Consider the following 19,190-nt stretch of genomic DNA (forward strand, 5'->3'; position numbering starts at 1 on the left):
CTGTGGAGAATTAATCACATTTAGTCCAGTCTCTAAAACTAGCGTTGCCTGTAATGACTGCAGGAGCTTATTTCAAAAAGGAGCTAACTTGGCATGTGTCCTGATTTGGAATGAATCATTCTTTTGAAATGTAATTCACCCAAATAGAGTAAATTGTTATACAGGCATTGCCAGTGAGTACTGACGTTTTCTTTTGCTCATTGTAACTGTACTTCATTTCTCTTCCAACAGATGTTAACAGCTGGCTAGTAACGTTTGGTTTCCAGCTATACAACGTCATCCCTGGCTACCGCAAACCTGTCACAGATGCCATGGAGCCTTCATACGAGCTCATTCACACTCAGATAAAGAGTCAAGAGTGGGATAGCACCAAGGTAATTTATCCAACAAATTTCTGTTTGTTTGCCCAACTCTTTAAAAACACACATAGCCTTTGACTTTAACTTCAGACTTTATTTGCAGTAACTTGACCTTTCAGTTTTCCACGTCCCAGTGGAGTCCACAGCAATCAACCCAGATGCTTGCGCGAAAGAGCGATGGCCCGTGCTCTGGCTCTTCGAGCCGAGAGAAAGGGGTCAAGCTAAAGAGCCCTTGTAATAGGACTGCCATTAGGGAAATTCACTCCAGATTTCCTCCAGCAGCAGCCATTGATTTCATCTCAGTCTTTCACACTCTTTAGCTCCTCAAAAGATGTTGTCTCTCCTTTCCTATCTTTATGCTTCTTTGTCGCAATGCTCCCTGTTTTTCTCAGTCTCAGACATGCACTGATTATCGAGCCTCCTTTAAGCCATCTGAATAATTGAGAAGCTAGTTGGACATGGTGGCGGCGCTTTCGGCTGTGTTAAGGAGACCTTACCTGAGCTTTCATGGCTCAAACAAATGTTTCTTCTGAAAGAATAACGTGTATATATATATATATATATATATATATATATATATATATATATATATATATATATATATATATATATATGGACATAATAAGTTGAAGCATCAAATACTTTTGGGAAGTTGACACCCTTTATACTCATTCTTAAAAAAAATTATTATATATATATATTATTTAATCATATTATTATTCGTTATTATATCAGAAATTCTAATAAAAAAAATCTGATGTTTATTTACTTTCATCAGAACTTTTTTTTTTCATACCATATATACTGTTGTAGATGGTCTATGGAACATTGTTTCTGGCATGGAATAAAAAAATAAATATTTATCTTTTACTTTTTATTTTTTTATTCTGGGCTTCCCTATATATATATATATATTTCTCAGTAAATCTTTAAAAAAAGCTTCCTTTTATATACAGAATTATAAGAATAAAAAAGTGAATATCCACAAAAATAATGAAATATATATATATATATATATATATATATATATATATATATATATATATATATATATATATATATATATATATATATATATATATATATATATATTGATATAAAGTTTGTCATATCGCCCACCCCTAATGTTCATATTTGTTGTGTAAATATGGAAGCCTGTTTCCACCACTAAGTAAAAAAATTAAAAGTATTGCGAGTTTTTTATCTCAGAATGCTGAATTTTTTCCCCTCACAATTGGGAGTTATAAAGTCAGAATTCTGAGATATAAACTTGCAATTGCGTGACAGAATTCTGATTTTTTTTTTCTCAGTCTTTATATGTCAGTTTATATCTCAGAATTATTTATAACTTTATAACTCAAAAAAGACTTTGTAACTCAAAAAAGACAGAATTCTGAGATAAAATGTTGCAGTTAGTCTTGTTATTTTTTTTTTATTTAGAGGAAGAAACTTGCTTGCATATATAAAAGCAACTGATTTTTTTTTTTTTTTTACTGATGTATATGCAGGGCCATAGCTAGGAAAAAATGTTGGGCCCCCTGAAAAAACTGGTGTTGAAAAACCCCCAATGCCCTCCACTCTTATATTGTAATGGTAGGCCTATAAAATATGGAGATGCCATGCGCCTAATAAGGATTTCTAAATAAATAAATAAATACTATTCTAGTACCCTAAAAATCTAGACGCACCCTGGCGGCAGCAAATCTAATCTGCCGCGAGTATCATCTAGCAACTCTCAATACAGTTCTGAGCTCTAAAAACCAAACTCTGGTCAGGCCAGTCACATCGCGTATAGAGTTGGTGGGCGAGGCTTAACATAATGACAGCCGAGTTGCGTTTGCATGCTACTGTGTAAACACAGACGCTGGCGAACGGCGATCTTTCGAATCAGCTTTGGCCGCGACTCTGGAAGACTTGGAGTTAAGCTTTTCTCTGTTAAAAGAACAAAGAACGGCACTGAAGTCATTCTTAAAAAGGGAAGATGTGTTCTGAGTTTTGCCGACCGGATTCGGCAAAAGTTTAATCTATCATCTAGCTCCGCTTGGTTGTAGCGCTATCCTATCGCATGCAGAGGAATTTGAATGACAACCGTTTTTCCCGCCCCTCGGATTGAGCCCTGTCAATGGTGAGTTTCCAGACCAAACATCTTGATGTGGGTCTGGCTTGTCAGGCTAATATAATAGGCCTTTAAAATGTATTTCTAGTCAGCCTGGTTTCTAACAGTTGAGATATGCAGTCAAATGTAAAATAAAAACACTTAAGTTCTTAATTTTTGATGAAGATAATGTGCTATTTTATTAAATAAAGCTGATAAATGTATCCTTCAATAGCAGTGAGTTGTGTTCGCATTTTCTTGACAGTAGGCTATTGTTAAAAATATCACATCAGCAGCCGTCAAGTCTGTAATTTGTTCTAGATTTTTCTAGATTTTTTTCGCATATTATATAAACCTATAAACTATATAGTGCAAAAAGAGAAGACGGGGACTTTAGGTGTGTATTTGTTTGTGCGCTGTGCCGGTATACAGAGATGTTGACAGTACCAAAGTGCATGTGCAACGTCCTATTCCGGCGAAAGTAAATCAGGCAGCAAAATGATCAGGCCACGCACGGTGTCCCATCACATTGACTTACGTTAAAGAGCGTTTTGATAGCAATTTTCCTGGCCTTCCTTTCCTTTTTTATGACATTACTGGTACGCAGATTTTTTTTCCTGACATTTTCAGTCAGTCTCACTTCCACTGTTACTTCTAACTTCAACTGTTCTTGGATCAGCCTCAACTATGATTGGTTTTGTTTAGCTGTGGTGGAACTTGCGGTTTTATTGGGTCTCTCTTATGTTTGCAGCTGATTGAGCTGAACTAATTTATAACCATCGGACTAAACCATGGGTATAAATTTATGTGCACTCTTAAAAATAAAGGTTCTTAAAGGGTTAGTTCACCCAGAAATGAAATTGATGTCATTAATGACTCACCCTAATGTCGTTCCACACCCATAAGACCTCTGTTCATCTTCTGAACACAGTTTAAGACATTTTATATTTAGTCTGAGAGCATATGCAAGTGTATGCACACTATACTGTCCATGTCGAGAAAGGGAATAAAATCATCTCAAAGCAGTCCATATGTGACATCAGTTAGTTAATTAGAATCTCTTGAAGCATCGAAAATACATTTTGGTCCAAAAATAACAAAAACTACGACTTTATTCAGCATTGTCTTCTCTTCCGCGTTTGTTTTCAAACCTCAAATAAAGATTCAAACGGTCATGAATCAGCGGATTGATTCATGATTCGGATCGCGTGTCAAACTGCCAAACTGCTGAAATCACGCGACATTGGCGAACCAAATCATTTTTGGCAAACCAAAAATGGTTCTTCTATGGCATCACTGTGAAATCCCATTTTTAGTTCTTCGTGGCATCTTTATTTTTAAGGGTGTACTGTGTTAATTTATAAGAGTAGGGAAATATATAACATAACTAGATTTAGTGGGCCCCCAGGACATTGGGGACAGTATAATTGTTATCAAGCTCTAATAATATGTGAGTATTTGAAGCTGAGCGACATGGGTGTGCCTCAGACATGAGAAATGAGATATGAGATTTTAAATGTAATGTGATGGAGCTATTTGAAGCCATCAGCCTGGCAGGTTTCATATCGCTTTCACACTTTTAAGGAGGACTTATCCAAAAAAAGTACTCCAGATTTTGTTTTTATTTAGTTGAGTTGTCTCTTTTTCAAAAGTTTTCACGGCAATGCAGACCCAACTCCATACAGAACATTTCTTATTTTCTTTCTCTAATGAATTCTCTTTTGGGAACCAACCATTATAATTTAATTTCTCTCATAGTGTGCTCTTACATGCAAAGCTGTTTAAATGGTCTGGCATGCATTTAAAAAGTCTCCACCAATACATCACAAAAATATTAGGGTTCAGTTACTTGTGGCCATTGGATCCAACCATCATCTCCAGTTTTTGATAAAAACAAGGCTATGCAAAATGTACGACAGGGAAATAACTGTTTCTAGTATGACCACTTCCCAAAAATCAGTGAAAAGTTACAAGAATTGCACATGAAGGTTTGTTTCTCTGGGAGTGGTGTGGGCTGACTTCAAATCAGCTTGGACACAATGCAAAGATGCAACGATGGACTCTCTTTGGGCAGCAATCTCAGCCCTCCAGAGAGACTCCCTCTATCATGTACCTCGTAGGGTTCCTCTCCTATGGGAACCTTAGAAGTGCATCCAATAGCTCTTTCAAGGTGCCTTTAAAAGAAGAGCCTAATTCAATTCCAAACCCTTGCTTGAATTTTCCATTTCAAATGTTATATATATATATATATATTCTTTACAACACAGTAAAAACTTTTGAATGTTGTCTGAAACCTTACTGTGGAAGTGAGACCGGGGAAAAAAACAGTTTGTGTCCCACAGTCCTTTGCATAGTCAAGTTTACTGAGTTACTTATAAATCAGCTCTTCCTGGCTCAGCCCCACAAGCAGATATTTCCCCTTTTATTGGGGTGCTGTAAACAATTCTAATTGCCAACCAATTTGCTTTTTGGAAATGTAATTGTGGGGTCATTTATGTGCTTTTAAAGCAGCTGCATTAAAAAAAAAAAACTACTAATGGCCTTGCAGCTGTACTGCTTCTCTTTTGAGAGTCTAAAGTGGGTTGTTTATACCATAATGCCATGTTACATTTACAAGACCTGGAGTGCAAAGTATCTAAAGACATAGAGGAAATGGCCCTTCATTACTAATAGCCTTTTCTCCATTTTTTTATGGCTGATATTTGCAATTTTGCAACTATTAAGAAACCCTACAAATATATTTTTTGTATACAGAAAGATTAACCCTTTTGAGACCATTGAGGTTTTTTTGTTGTTGTTGTTGTTGTTGTTGTTGTTTTTAGTTTTTAGTTTTTTAAAAGTGACATTACTTTCATTAAAGTCAAGCATCTCAGCAAGTTTTCATTAATATGATGTCCTTACTCAATTCAAATTCTGATTAAATAATTAAAGACAGTATAACCATGGTCTACTCATTATGTTTTGCAGTGTTAAAAGGACTGACGTTTTCAAACTTAAAAATCAATTATCAGTGTGGTCCATACAGCTCAAATATTTAAGTGGTTATGTACTGGATTAAACTCTGCAAACAGGTCAGATGAGTTGAACTGGCATTTCAATTATTGAACAAATCATTCAGTCCATTTTTTTCTGTCCTATTAAGTCCAACTTAATCAACTGATTCATTGAAATTCTCAAACTACACTATACTGCCAGAAGTTTTCGGACGCCTGCCTTTGCATGCACACCTCCACACCAAACTCGCTCATCCATGTCTTTATGGATCTTGCTTTGTGCACTGGTGTGCAGTCATGTTGAAACAGGAAGGGGCCATCCACAAAATATTCCCACAAAGTCGGGTACATAAAATTGTCAAAAATGTATTGGTATGCTGAAGCATTAAGAGTTCCTTTCACTGGAACTAAGGAGCCACGCCCAACCTCCCAAAAACAACCCCACACCATAATACCCCCTTCACCAAACTTTACACTCAGCACAATGCAGTATTAGGCAAGTTCCATTCTACTGGTAACCGCCAATCATTTGATTGGAACACTTAAATTCAATGATTTAGAGGGGTGTCCAAATACTTTTGGCAATATAGTGTAGAATGATTTCTTCACAAATCAGACATTGCTACTTCTGTTATGAGTTAAAGAGATTAAGATTAAGATTGAAATAAAGTAACAATGATTTATACTCTTTTAGAACTAATCCTCTAATGAGAATTTAGTGGCAAAAATGCTTAATTAAAAAAAACTAACTAATATAGAACTAATATTTGTAAAATGCCTTGTTGACAATTCACAGAATACAATTTTTAGATTTTTACAATAATGTAGATTTTTTTGTGTTTGACTTTATGAAATAGTAGCTTTATGAAATTCACCGGCCCAGCTTAGCAAGCACTTCCTAATTCAATTGGAGGTATTTTGGAGCAGAAGTTCTGCTTCTTAGTCCAAACATGATAGATTTAGTGCTCTGAAAATTTCCAGCAACAGCTGGATGGTGAATGCCGACTTTTTATCACTCTCTTTCTCCTCGTTTAGACTCCCAGGGTCTTGAAGCCCTATGTGGTTGAAAAATGATGTAAATGTGCTGGCTGATATCCACTGGATGTCCGCAGATTGATTTTAACTTTGATCGGAGCCCTGCGCTGATAGACCTCCATGCTGTCATACTGCACAGTGCTATTTGAATGATGCAGTATTACTTATTTATTTATTTTTTGTCAGAGAAAAGTAAAATGGGTAGGTTGCAGCATAGACAGTCCCTACCCGCCGTTTATCTCTCTGTGCCCTGTGAACTGTGACCAGAATGAGAAGGCTTGTGGAGTAAACAAACATACTGTGGTCTAAGGTTATTATACCTCTAAGGCAGGGATTTTAAATTCCTTCTTACAATAGAAAAGGAATGCATTTTTTTATTAGGTTGATCTCTTTTGAAACTCTAGAGTAGGCTCATGTAAGATTATCAAGGTATTTACATCAGGAGAAACATCTCAGATACATGACATTTAAGCCCAAAGTAAACTTTGGATGTCCGTGTTCCACACTGGTTCACATGCAGCCCAATTTTTGTGTCCGCCCAGACACAACAGTGCATGTGTGAGTGACTTAAGTGACCGAAAGTGTCTATCACGGCCAGAGAAGTATACTTTGAAATGCTTGCCTGCTCAACTGTGCACAACACGGAGCGTAACACGGAAAATGAAGGGCCTTTAATTTCATTGCTGTCTAGGTCCAGAAGAAGCAATTGAGACATTATATAGACTTCATGTGTTCTTTTTTTCCGTTTTTTCCCCCTTATGTTCAGTAATTTAATCTGTAGTGATCAGCAGAGAGTAAAAAAAGGAAGAGAGAGAGATGGGGACATGTACTTGGAGGAAATAATAAGAACTTTGTTCCAGTGCCAGAGCTTCAGCTGGGCTTTGTTTCTCCTTCCAGACAGGAGCCCTGGAGACTGACACACAGAAATCGCTATTGCTAGGACTAGTATAATCCATCTGCGTGGTTATCTAAATCTTTTCTTGGGGTGAGGATTTCCCATCGTCACATTAAAGGAGAGGGTCACTTATCATTGCATTATTGTTGCCCTAAAGAAAGTCTTATATTCATTTATCTTCAATAAATGATTTGCTAATAGCAATAAGTGCCTGAAAAAAGTCACTTTATTTCTGTGAAAGTCAACATGAAACCCTTCTTTTTTTTAACTAAGAAGGAATTTGGACATATTTAATGTATTAATGCATGTTAATTTCTAAACTCCCCATACACCATCACAAACTCTTACCATAATTTTAAGGGTGTTCACACTTGCCGTTTTTGGTTCAATTAAAACAAACCCTGACGCGATTGTTTTAGTGCAGCTGTTTGAATAATTATGAACACTGCCATCTGAAACCCTGAAAAGACGGGTCTCTGTCCACTCTGGAGCGGTTCGAATAACACGAACCAAAGACATGAAAACGAGCCAAAAACGGGACATGATGTCACAAAATGTGACCCTAAAAAGGAGTGAATGCTCAAGCATACATGTCCTTTTCTTGTCATAGTTGCAATGTTGCCTATCACCGTTCAGTACAGTTCTGGTACATTTTAGTTATTCTTATTCTGATTATACAGATTCTGGTTATACAGATTATGAAAGTGTAGTCTACAAGCTTTCCAATGATATGTAACACATGAAAATCTGATCAAATTTGGAGAGGTTGTAGTTATTTGAAGGTAGGCATTTTAAAAAAAGTTTAAGCGGGAGAAAACGGCATCTAAAGATTGTGCCGTTCTCATTTGCTGGGAGTGGCAATAGGACTTATTTACTTTATTTATAAGCCATACCCCCTGTAAAGCTCCCCCCGTAAAGCTGCATGGTTAAATAGCAACGACAGACGCACCGGGAAAAAATCAGACCGCATATTAATAATAAAGGATAGCAGATGCTAACATTACCATCTAAAAGCCCATTATAGTAATGAGGTTTTTGGCAAGTGGTACGATGCTTACGATTACAATTAAAACAACAGTTAATAACAATAGATAGGTGTGGGAAGGTCTAAACATGAGATAAGGTGTACGTGTTCTTAGAATGAACACAAATGACAAACTTTGATGTTTATGGAAACTTACCCCATAAGAAACAGAAAAGTATTATTGCAGATCTCGAATGAAATAAGTCGTTCGGGCACACTTTGTGGATGTACCATGCATCTGTTTGCATCTAAATGTCCAATAATTTGCATGTCCTGCCACTCTTTTTCCGCAGCTAAAGAATCCAGCCGTATGTTGTACCTAATGTCTGGAGAAAGCTTCTGGCTACAGGACTATCTCCCATGCAGAGAGTTCTCTTTTCTCCTCATGTAAATACAGTCAAATTTACAGATTTTCCCCATTTCTCTGTCTTTATCCCATCAAATGTTACTATCGATATAGCCTCTGATATCTTACGATCCTACTCGTCTGACACCAGGCCGATACATCCTCTTCTTCATCTTCGCTCAGTTATAGATTTCGGGATATTATTCAGTGTTATTATGCCGCTTTCATCGTCTTCAGAATCAGGAGGTGCTTGTTCATAAGCATCCGGCTTATCTTACTTCAAAACATTTTCGGTGTAACTGCCACGGTTCAGCTCGTCTGCGATAATCTTTACGGCGTCCATCTTCATTGAATTTTGATATAATCTAGAGCCGGCCAGAGTGCTGCGCAGATAATTATTCACGTGTCCTTTGGAGGGCAGGGCAATAACAAAAGTTATTTTGTTAAAGCCAGTATATACACACAGACAAAACAGGGCAATTTCAACCTCAAAATGTATGCTTATAATATACCAATACCGTGCTATCTAAAACATGGAGAGGCTTCTTCGTGATATCAACTAACAGATTCTGCAAAAAAGTGAAAACCACCTATTTTGAAGAGGGAAAAAAAAACAGCTTTTTTCTCATTTTGCTCGAGAGTAGTGCTGCCGACTTGTGTCACTGGTTTCCGTGACGGGTCGCAATTTCTATCTGGATACTTTAGATCAGTTGTGGGCCCTGTGTCTCACCTGGTTGCCCATAGACAGCAACATTGCTTAAAAAAATGCCCTGTGTGGCATCACCTTTAAAGATTCTGTCAAAACTGCATGTCAAAACTGCCAAATGCATGTCAAAATTCCTCCTCAAAAGTGACAGTTGATTATGAACTCAGATTAACACCTATTATCTCAATCCAATCTACTTTAGGAGCTCCCTACATTTTTATTCACAAGCATTGTTGAAAATGTTAAGTAAAATGGGTTGTGCTATTTAAACCACAACTGATGTACCTTTTTAAATACTTTTGGTTGCAAATGATGCTTTAAAAAAAGAATTGTGAGAAGAACCCCAAGCCTCTTTAGAAGCTATGGGAGGTAAAAAAAATAAAAAATCATGGGAACCTGTTTACTCCCTACAAACTCCCTGCTAAAGTTATTCAAGTGTTGAAGTGTCAGATGGATGATCTTCAAAAACAAATCACACGATTCACATTCGTTCTCACCTGAACATAAAATAGAATGAGTTATGCTACGTACAGTAGTTATATCAGGAAACGTGAAATGTTTGAAGTGTTAATGAAGCAGCATGATTCTTGGTCGAGGGGAAAGTTTAGCAGCTGAACGTGGGGGTAGGATGAGTTTCCCGCTGAGATCACCCATCCTGCACAAGCCATCAGGAAATGTTACTTACTCCCAGGAAATGGCAGCAGTGAAGGCGGTGTGCGCAATGACGCCTGCCACTGGAGGAGATAACATAATGAATGTGAAAATCACTTGCAAAGATTTACAACATACAATGTTTTGCTGAGATGAACCATGTCATGATGTGTCACATTCGATCAGTAGTACCACAGACCTAGCTGTGGCCAACAGTAATTGGAATGTTGTTCTGGAGATGCAATATCATATTTAATTTATTCACTCAATAAAAGTAGTCACCTATAATCACAGTGAAATCCACAAAAAGTTGATGCCAGGACACTCACAGTGTTTTGTTTGTCTTTTTGCAGTCCATTCTGGGGGTGCAATGCGAAGTCCAGAGGCAGCTTAAGTCGTTCGTCCGATTGGAGCGTTTTGGCCAGATCTACGGAGCGAGTGATTCCGGCTGCCCTCAAACCCCTCTCCGCGTGCTCTTTGCCACAGGGGGGTCGCTCTTCGGGAAAGGCGTGAAAGTAGCCATCCGTGAGGGCCGTGTTGCTGCTGACATCATCAGCCTGGCCAACGAGGATGGGCGGCGGATCGCTGCAGTCCTAGACAAGGCAACATACCTGCAGGATTTACACTTCACCATTGCGGGATTGGACACGCACTACTTTATCAAATCGGGACCGGTAGAGGGAGACCTGTCTCTGCTGGGCATGACCGTTGGCCAGCGCACGCTGGAGACGGGCGTGAACGTAACCGTCTCGCAGGTCAACACGGTCCTCGGAGGCCGTTCGCGCCGCATAACCGACGTCCAGCTGCAGTACGGTACGCTGAGCCTCAACGTCCGCTACGGCAGCAGTCAAGACGAAGAGAAGGTCCGCGTGCTGGAGCTCGCACGCCAGAGGGCCGTCGCGGCCGCGTGGGCTCGTGAGCGTCACAGACTGCGGCAAGGAGAAGAGGGCTCTCGGGCTTGGACGGATGGGGAGAGGCAGCAGCTCCTGAGTGCCGGACGCGTGCAGGGCTACGAGGGCTTCTACATAGTATCGGTCGATCAGTTCCCCGAGTTGGCCGACAACGTAAATAACGTCCACTTCTTGCGACAGACTGAAATGGGTCGCAGGTGACATGAACGCAAGGGGAACCAGTGCTCGGACTCAGCGTCCAGGACTTCTTGCCAAAGACAAGTTGCGTTTGTGACCATATTATGTTACTTTATTTTTATGTTGACTGTGCCAGACTTATTTTTTTAATACATGATGTACATGGTTGCAAACAGTTGCACTGTTTCGACAGCAGAGTGCCCTTCTCTCTTTTGGTAATTCTTAAACCCTCTTCGCCCTTCAAGTGCGGCTGCTAGAAGACGGCATATGGCAGTGTCGGCGGTTTATTCGGCTCTGCCTTCGTGTTTGTGGGTTTGCTCAAAGGAATATAGGAAGAGGGCTGGTAATGCATTATGCTCACTGGCTCAGCCTGCTGCCAGACAAGCAGATTGTTATTCACGAGCTTCACTCCACTCTGCCTTTTCCCGCGCCTCAGCCAAGGAGAGACCTCTTTTAATCGCTTCTTTTTATACTTGAAAGCCTACCGGCTGTGTCATACTTAAACAAGGACATTGGTGTTTGCAGTTCAGATTCCTAGCTGAACCCATCTCATGTTCAAACTTGCTGTGGTGTCTTGTAATATTTTGGGACTGGGTGGCTTGCTGGTAACATCCATTTTTGTTATTATTTTTATTTCAGATTTTGACCAAATGGCTAAACACACATTTAGAATGAAAAAAGAATGAAGAATGTGCTCTTAAAATCTGAAAAATTTACAGAAATTTAGTACATAAATAGGAAACAGGTAGTCCCATGGTCTTTTGAAGGTACTTGTGAAAATTAAATCGACACTTTTTGAAAGAAATTAGCTCCAAAACCTATTGATCTGCCTTCCTAATTTAAGGGTCGTTCCTGATGCAACATTTATTCTAATAGGTAGTGAAGCAAGTAGAACAATCCAAGATAGCTGATGAGGTGAGAGAAATGTTGATTGTAAATATTTTTGTATTTTATTTAGTGCTCAGAAATATTAACTCTTTCCTTGTCAGTGTTTTTGTTTTGTTTTTTTAAGTTGCCAGTCACCGCCAACATTTTTTAAAGAATTTTCACAAAATATTCATGGCCCAGAGAAAGAACAGAGCCTCTGCTTTACACAAACACACACACACACACACACACACACACACACACACACACACACACACACACACACACACACACAAAACATATTTTATTCTATCTTAATGGATTCTTTGTATTTCCACACTTGAATGTGGTTAAGTTTCATAAAAAAGCAACATTTCGACCAATAAGCTGAGAAAATTGCATTTTATTAAAGACTACATCTGGATTGGATTCAGATTGATGATCAAAACATAGATGGAGTAGACTGAATCCATACACCCACAAAGCTTTACAGTCCTATAGCTCGCCCTGGGTCGACATTTCATTCAGTAACATTAGGCAGTTTTGATTTGTATGCCGTTTAATGTTGATGAACGCGTTATTTTACATATGCATCTGATTACATAAGATATTGCTTGTTTCTGCTTCTTGTTCGTCTATGTTTTGACAAGGAGATTCTGCACTCTTTCAGAAGATGTGTAATAGCGCCCCCTACCGTATAACAGTGAAAACACAAAGCTGTAAATTTTCGTCAATGTTGTGGAAAGAGTTAATAAAAGTAGTCTAATTGGACACTTAGCCTATTTTTATGCTATGCAGTTTTATGCACATTAGAGTATTGTGCATTTAGCATAGCAACATGTTAACATCAAACTCTTTTGGAACTGAATTGAGGTTCATCTTGATAGGTGGTACATAGCAAGGCAGCTCGCTAGGTTTTGGAATGGAGCTACTAAGACTTTATGAAGAAGGATTTTCGTTTTAAAGAAAATCGTTTGAGATCAACACGTTATTTTATGGAAACATTCACAATACACAGTATAATAACAGTTGTGAAAACATGCAAAAATGTGAAAATTTGTCCCTTTCATTGCTAATTGTTGTACTTGAACAATGTTTCAACACATGGAATAAAGTCTAGAGAGTTGGTCAATTCAGTTAATTTGTTTTCATGGTTACAACAAAGAGTTGCATATGGACCATTCCTAAGAATGACAGTATTTATTTTAGTGCTGTGTTTTTTAGAGGAGTGTACATCCTCATGTTTGTCAGTGAAATAAACGCTTCAAGCGTAAAGCGGCATGAATGCTTAAAAAATAAGCACATTACTTAAACGTGCACTCAGACTCCTTTCTTGTTTTTAAAGGAATATACTTAGTGCTCCAAGCACTGCACATTGTGGTAAGAAAAGGTGACATCCCCTGTGAATAGCCTTTGCCCTAAGGATCTCCAAGCCCGGGGCGACGTCGTGAGTGCTCTGAACGTGAAAGTCCGTCTGAAATGCATTAAGCCCTGAAGGTGCGTCGTTTAGAGGTTGAAATGCACGTCAACCCACCATCTGGATATGTGAAATTCAAACACCATCTATTTCTGGTGGGATGATGCTAATATGTCGGAGAAGATGGCACTTCGTGGTAGCTTTCGGTATGTGAATCTGCCACCGCTATCGCTCTCGGGTGAACTCACTTTGGGATGGTCACCGAGATGAGTAGTTCAAGTGTTTTAAGCTGTATAATACTGTCGAGCATATTTTGGTTTCTTTTACTGTCACTGAATGCAGTGACACCATGAGTCTGACAACATCGCTGTATTTAAAAATAACATTGTTGAATGAAGGAAAAAATGCAATTTGTCTTAAATTGCACTGAAATGCATCGTACAAGGCTTTTATTTTTTTCTACACTTTCGGACTCATTTGGACTTTTCGTTTGTTCTCAACACTGTGTTTCTAAATGCTTCTCTTTGAAAATGTAAATAAGATGAGAAGAAATTGGCTGTAAATAAAATGCGACTGTAGATACCTTTTAGAGCTACAGCAGTGAATCTGTGTAGTCTAGACGAAAAAATAAAGAATATTTTGTGTTTACATTTATTTCACGTCATTGTGATTTGCATCGAAATTTGAAACAGGTTTCTGCTGGTTTGTATTCTTTAACTTATTTTAGTATGTGAAAATAATTGCAACGATTTTTTTTCCCCTAGTTGCAGCTTTATCACTGTTATGTTATATCCTTCAATATGACTTAATACATTTGTTTCTTAATTTGAATTGTGGCTTTAGGGGCACTATCATGCACTTGACAAGTCTGAAAGTGAAGTGTGTTCAGGCTCATTGTTGGCGTGTTGCTATTTTGAGGCAACTGAAATCGACTGCGGCATTGACCAACTGAAACCCGCATGGTCTAAAGTCAATAGTGCAGTTTTTTTTTGTGCTATTTAAAGGGTGCGTTAGTAATATGCGCCTATAGGCGGGTGCACAACACATGTACACTTTTGTACACGTACAAAAAAAAAAGGATTATAACATTGTAGTAAAATTGTAATTAATAATGTGATACAATGCACTTATACATACATGTTTTTACATTGTACTTTCATTTTTAAAAATACCTGCATTTAATTACGTCTGTAATTATTTTCTGTAGTTACATTTGTAATTACACAGTTGGCACTTCCCTTACACCTAACCCTAGCCTTAAACTGACCCACACCACCACACTTGTCCCTAAAGCTACCCGTATCCCACCTCAATATCAGCAAAAGTGCTTTGCATTACAATTTGAACAAAGTAAGTACATTGTACTTTTGATGTAAGTACATAGTACTTAAGACTACCTAATATAAAGTGGGGCCATTATTATTGTGTACATAAAGATAGAAAATGTCTACATGTCATAATGGATAGTCATTGCATGTATCAGAATGACCTATTTGCAGTAATGACTAATGTAAATAGCGAATCTGCCATGGTGCGAGCATAACTGGCTTTTAAAGGGAATGGGAGATGAGACTCTGATTGGTTTCTTGCACGTTGTTCCCGAAACAAAACCATGACTCATTAAGAGAATATGGACAACCATTTTAGACCATGCGCCAACAATTTTTCCCGTCGTTATACTAGCAAAAGCGGATTCGGACACGCCCTAAAAAGCACGTGCACCGTGCGTTTTAAACCATGCGCTCAGATTGTTAAAATAGGGCCCTAGATTTTGCAATGACTTTAAGCAGGTATACAATTGTTTCTTTTAAGTTAGACTTTGGTTGCACTTTATTTTACAGTACATCTACTTACAGTGTACATTACTGGGTAATAGAAGGTAACTACATGGGTTAATGTTAAGGTTATGGGGTAGTTATTATCCATATATTGTAATTCCTATATAAGTACATCCATAGTATATGCACATGGGAAACATGTGCTACTTAGACATTATTCCTCAGGTTTGAGACTTTAAACCTCAGAGTGTGCCTTTATTTCTTACTTTAACATTCATCTCATAATTACTGTTTTATATTTTTACTCTGTGCCATATGATCAAATAATAAGCCAAGAGAAAGATAGGCTATAATTGCAGTTAATGTGTTTGGGTTAATGTCACCCTAGAATATTATGTTATGACGTTATATAACGATGTTCTAATACTTGGTAAATGCAGTAGGTCATCAAGATATTCCATGGATGCAGAAATTTGCATACTGTATGCTGCAAAACTATTTAAGAGAGCAGCGGGTTAGGACTATCAGGTTCAGAATTCACATCTTTTACATTTATAGTAATATTATTAGGACTATTTTTCCTCAGCGCGAAGGATTCTAGATGCATGCAAACACTATAAATCCAAATTTATACTAACAATGTGGCGCACAGGGGGATAAAGTACACTGTCTGACTCTATTTCATGTCAATTTGCTTCTAAAGTGGAACTGCAAATGAATGCCTTTAATGTGGAATTTGACGTTAAGTGGTTCTGGCATCTAATTGTGCATTGTGTAATGAGGTGTTTACAATTTTCGGAAGTTTTTTCCATGAGTGATTGAAATATTCATACACAGAAATAGGTTCTGGAGTAGAGAGTCACACAAAAACGAAACATACAGTACCCCCATATAGTTGTCATTTTAAAAAATAGATATATTTATAGTATTTTTTGAGCCAGATGTAAAGCAATGTCTGAACAAATGCAGTGTTTTAGCACTATTGCAACTGATGCATTTTGAGTACTTCAGGAAGTATACCAAAAGTTGGTTTAATATGTCTTGATCCTTGACGGATAGCCTTAGAATCTCTATCTCTGTGTGCAAGCATCAGTTCTGAAGAGATGAGTCATTTCAGCATGTCAATAAATAAACCAGTGAATGAGAAAGCATTTCACTCGACAGCATTGAGAAACAAGACACAGTTTAGGTAAAGAAGGCCTGAGAAAAACTCTTTTTCCTGAATCAGTGTCTCGGTAAGATGAGATTTTGTCAGGCTATATGTCAGTGTTATATTCCGACATTATTTTTGTAGCTTGTTATGGAATTAAAACATTCTGTGTTACCTGGGAAAGATTTGCATGGAGGTTTGATGTTAATTTTGTTCATCGGTATCAGTGTTAAAGTCAGTGTATGTTATTAAAAGTTCCTTTTAGTATTGTGTATTTAGCATGATAACATTTTAGCTTCCCCTAAGAACCTTTCAGTGAACAGTCCTTAGCCCTTACACTTTCATTGGGTCATTATGACCCGGCCATTTTTTATTTATTTATTTTAATTTAAAAAAAATATTTAAAAAAATACCCCCCCCCCCCCCCCCCCATAGGAATGAATGAAATGTGAGGAATGCTTCAATACATTGAAAAGTGCTCAAAATTCAAACTAAAAATGCTAAAACTACCAAAAAAAAATTTTTTATTTATGTGTATCCAAATGCGTTCTGAACAGAATTTCACTTTAGGACCCAGCAGAACAGCTCAGTTGCTCCATATTGCTTTAAAAATACTAAATGGAAAATATATTATCAAAATCAAAATGAAATAAAATAGGCTTTCTGGACAAATAAAAAATTAAGTATAATTTTAGGGCAAGGGAAGGATGAGGGTTAAACAATCCATTTATTTAGTGTAAAGTCTAAAGCAGACCATAGATTCCAATATACATAAAATCTCTCAACATTAGGAATGAATAAAGTGTCACTTTTCATATGTATATTGCATATGTGTGTCTAAAGAGATAAGCGTGGTATTCAAGTGATTGACTATTATTTCTAAAGCTCTTAGTCAGAAACCTGTTCACAATTAAATGTTCAGGGCTCGAGGCTGAAATACAGTGCGTTCCTGCAGGACTTCCTCTTCTATCCATCTGTTCCTACTTGACTGTAAATTGAACCTTGAGAGAGTGTTGAGAAAACATTAGACAAGTGGGTACTATTAAAATCAGTCAAGAACTGTTTCTATATTCATGCTTTGAGAGGCAGTCCGTTTTATTAATTTATTTCTCTCCATAAATACAGAAAATCGCATAAACCTAATTTGTTCACTTTCAAAAGAAAGTTAAGGAATGTAAAGTCAACACGAAACAATGTTTGCAAACCATTTTATTTCTGTAATCTAATTCCTAGTATATTTAAATATTCAGCAAGAAAAAGTATTTTTCCATAGGGAATCAGTTGAATTGTTGAAGAAATAGAGGGATTCTTGACGCCAATGGAAATGAAAAAGGCAAAATAAGTTACATTGATTTTGATTAAATATTACAAAGACTTATTGTGGTTAATCTAGAATAACAATGCTTCTTAAGAAACTAGAGTCAATTTTGGTTTTGTGTTGACTTGATGAAAAGCTATTTAAAATATGATGCAATGTTTTCTGTTTAAAATTAAATGGTTAAAAAGTTTTTTAAAAAGGGTTTTTTTTTTCAAGCAAAAAAAGTTGACTATATATTATAATGTATTTATTTACTCATAAATATAACTTTTTGGGGGGAATCCCAACCACAACCTTTTACAGCTTTGGATTTTTAAAGGAACTGTAAGAAATGTATTTCAATTATTTATAAAATGGCCCTGTTATGTCACTAGACATTAAGAAATCATGTTGATTTCAAATACTTTGTCATTTTAAAGTTGTTGTTGCCGCCGTCTTAGAGAGACTGAATCCTTTTGTTGAACCATTTCGGACTCTGTGGGGAAAGAGGTGATGCTGCGATGTATGAGACCTCCAAAAAATGGGAACATTTAAAATAGCATAATAGGAGCACTTTAAGAATCAATTTAATGATACAATGATGAATAGGCAGCTAATTTGCATCCTACAGTGCTCATAGTTTGACATTAATGCAGACAATCCTCAGGCAACATCTTTGTCAGGGAAAACGTGCCTCTTCTTGCAGGAGCATCATGTAACCTCATGCTGACCTGTGAAAACTAGACAGCAGGAACAAGAGAAATAAAGAGACGAGAGAAAATGAGTGTTGACATCTCCCTCCCCCCCTTCCATCATACTCCTGCTTCTTAATACTCGCCTGGGCACAAAGCGAAAACAAAAAGTTCTCCTCGGTTTTTCTAATTTTCTTTCTTTGTGCTTTTTAGTGACAGATGGCTGATTGGCTCTTTCAAAGTTCTCAGGTTACATTTTGCCTTCAAACCGGCATGTTTCTGCTTAAGTTTCATTACATTCTGTTTACAAGTGCATTGTGGGAAAGCAGCGATTAGGAAACATCAAACACTTCCAATAAAGGAAAGATGTATTTGATGCGTAACAGCAAATGTGCTTAAAGCAGATTATTTTCGGAAACCGATTTTTAAGATTAGGGTTGTAATTAGGGTCAGTGACTTGTCTGACTTTCACCAGACCAAGCTTAATTTAAAATTGAACATTGGTCTGGGGAGTCTGCTCTGTATTTTCTAATGCCCAAGAAGCATGATCAACGAACATTATTTGAATGACTCTGTACGCAATTGGATATTCCTTTAACCAATTATACCACAAGATCAACAGGCAACGACCCATCCTTTCTCTGGCTGTGTCCGAAACCTGAAAAATGCTGCCTTTGGAGGACACATTTGAAGGCAGGAAGGCATCAAGCAATGTCCGAATCTAATGTTTGCTTCACTTCCTGTCTCCTGAGCTACCTTAATCTGATCAATTTTTGAAGGCAGCAAAATATCCTTCA

General features: G+C 37.5%; 1 protein-coding gene across 10 annotated transcripts in view; it reads left to right on the top strand.

The window, feature by feature from the left end:
* The window catches only part of tenm4 (teneurin transmembrane protein 4), a 294,119-nt gene extending 279,989 nt beyond the window's left edge, over window positions 1-14,130 (top strand). For all 10 annotated transcript variants that reach the window (XM_067450936.1, XM_067450931.1, XM_067450930.1 and 7 more), the window contains 2 exons: window positions 232-374; window positions 10,458-14,130. In XM_067450936.1, the coding sequence (XP_067307037.1) occupies window positions 232-374; window positions 10,458-11,216 (902 nt within the window). In that variant the 3' untranslated portion in view covers window positions 11,217-14,130. The remainder of the gene's footprint in view (window positions 1-231; window positions 375-10,457) is intronic.
* Window positions 14,131-19,190: the final 5,060 nt, after the last annotated feature.

This window comes from Pseudorasbora parva, chromosome 8 (assembly GCF_024679245.1).
Source record: "Pseudorasbora parva isolate DD20220531a chromosome 8, ASM2467924v1, whole genome shotgun sequence".
NCBI lineage: Eukaryota > Metazoa > Chordata > Actinopteri > Cypriniformes > Gobionidae > Pseudorasbora > Pseudorasbora parva.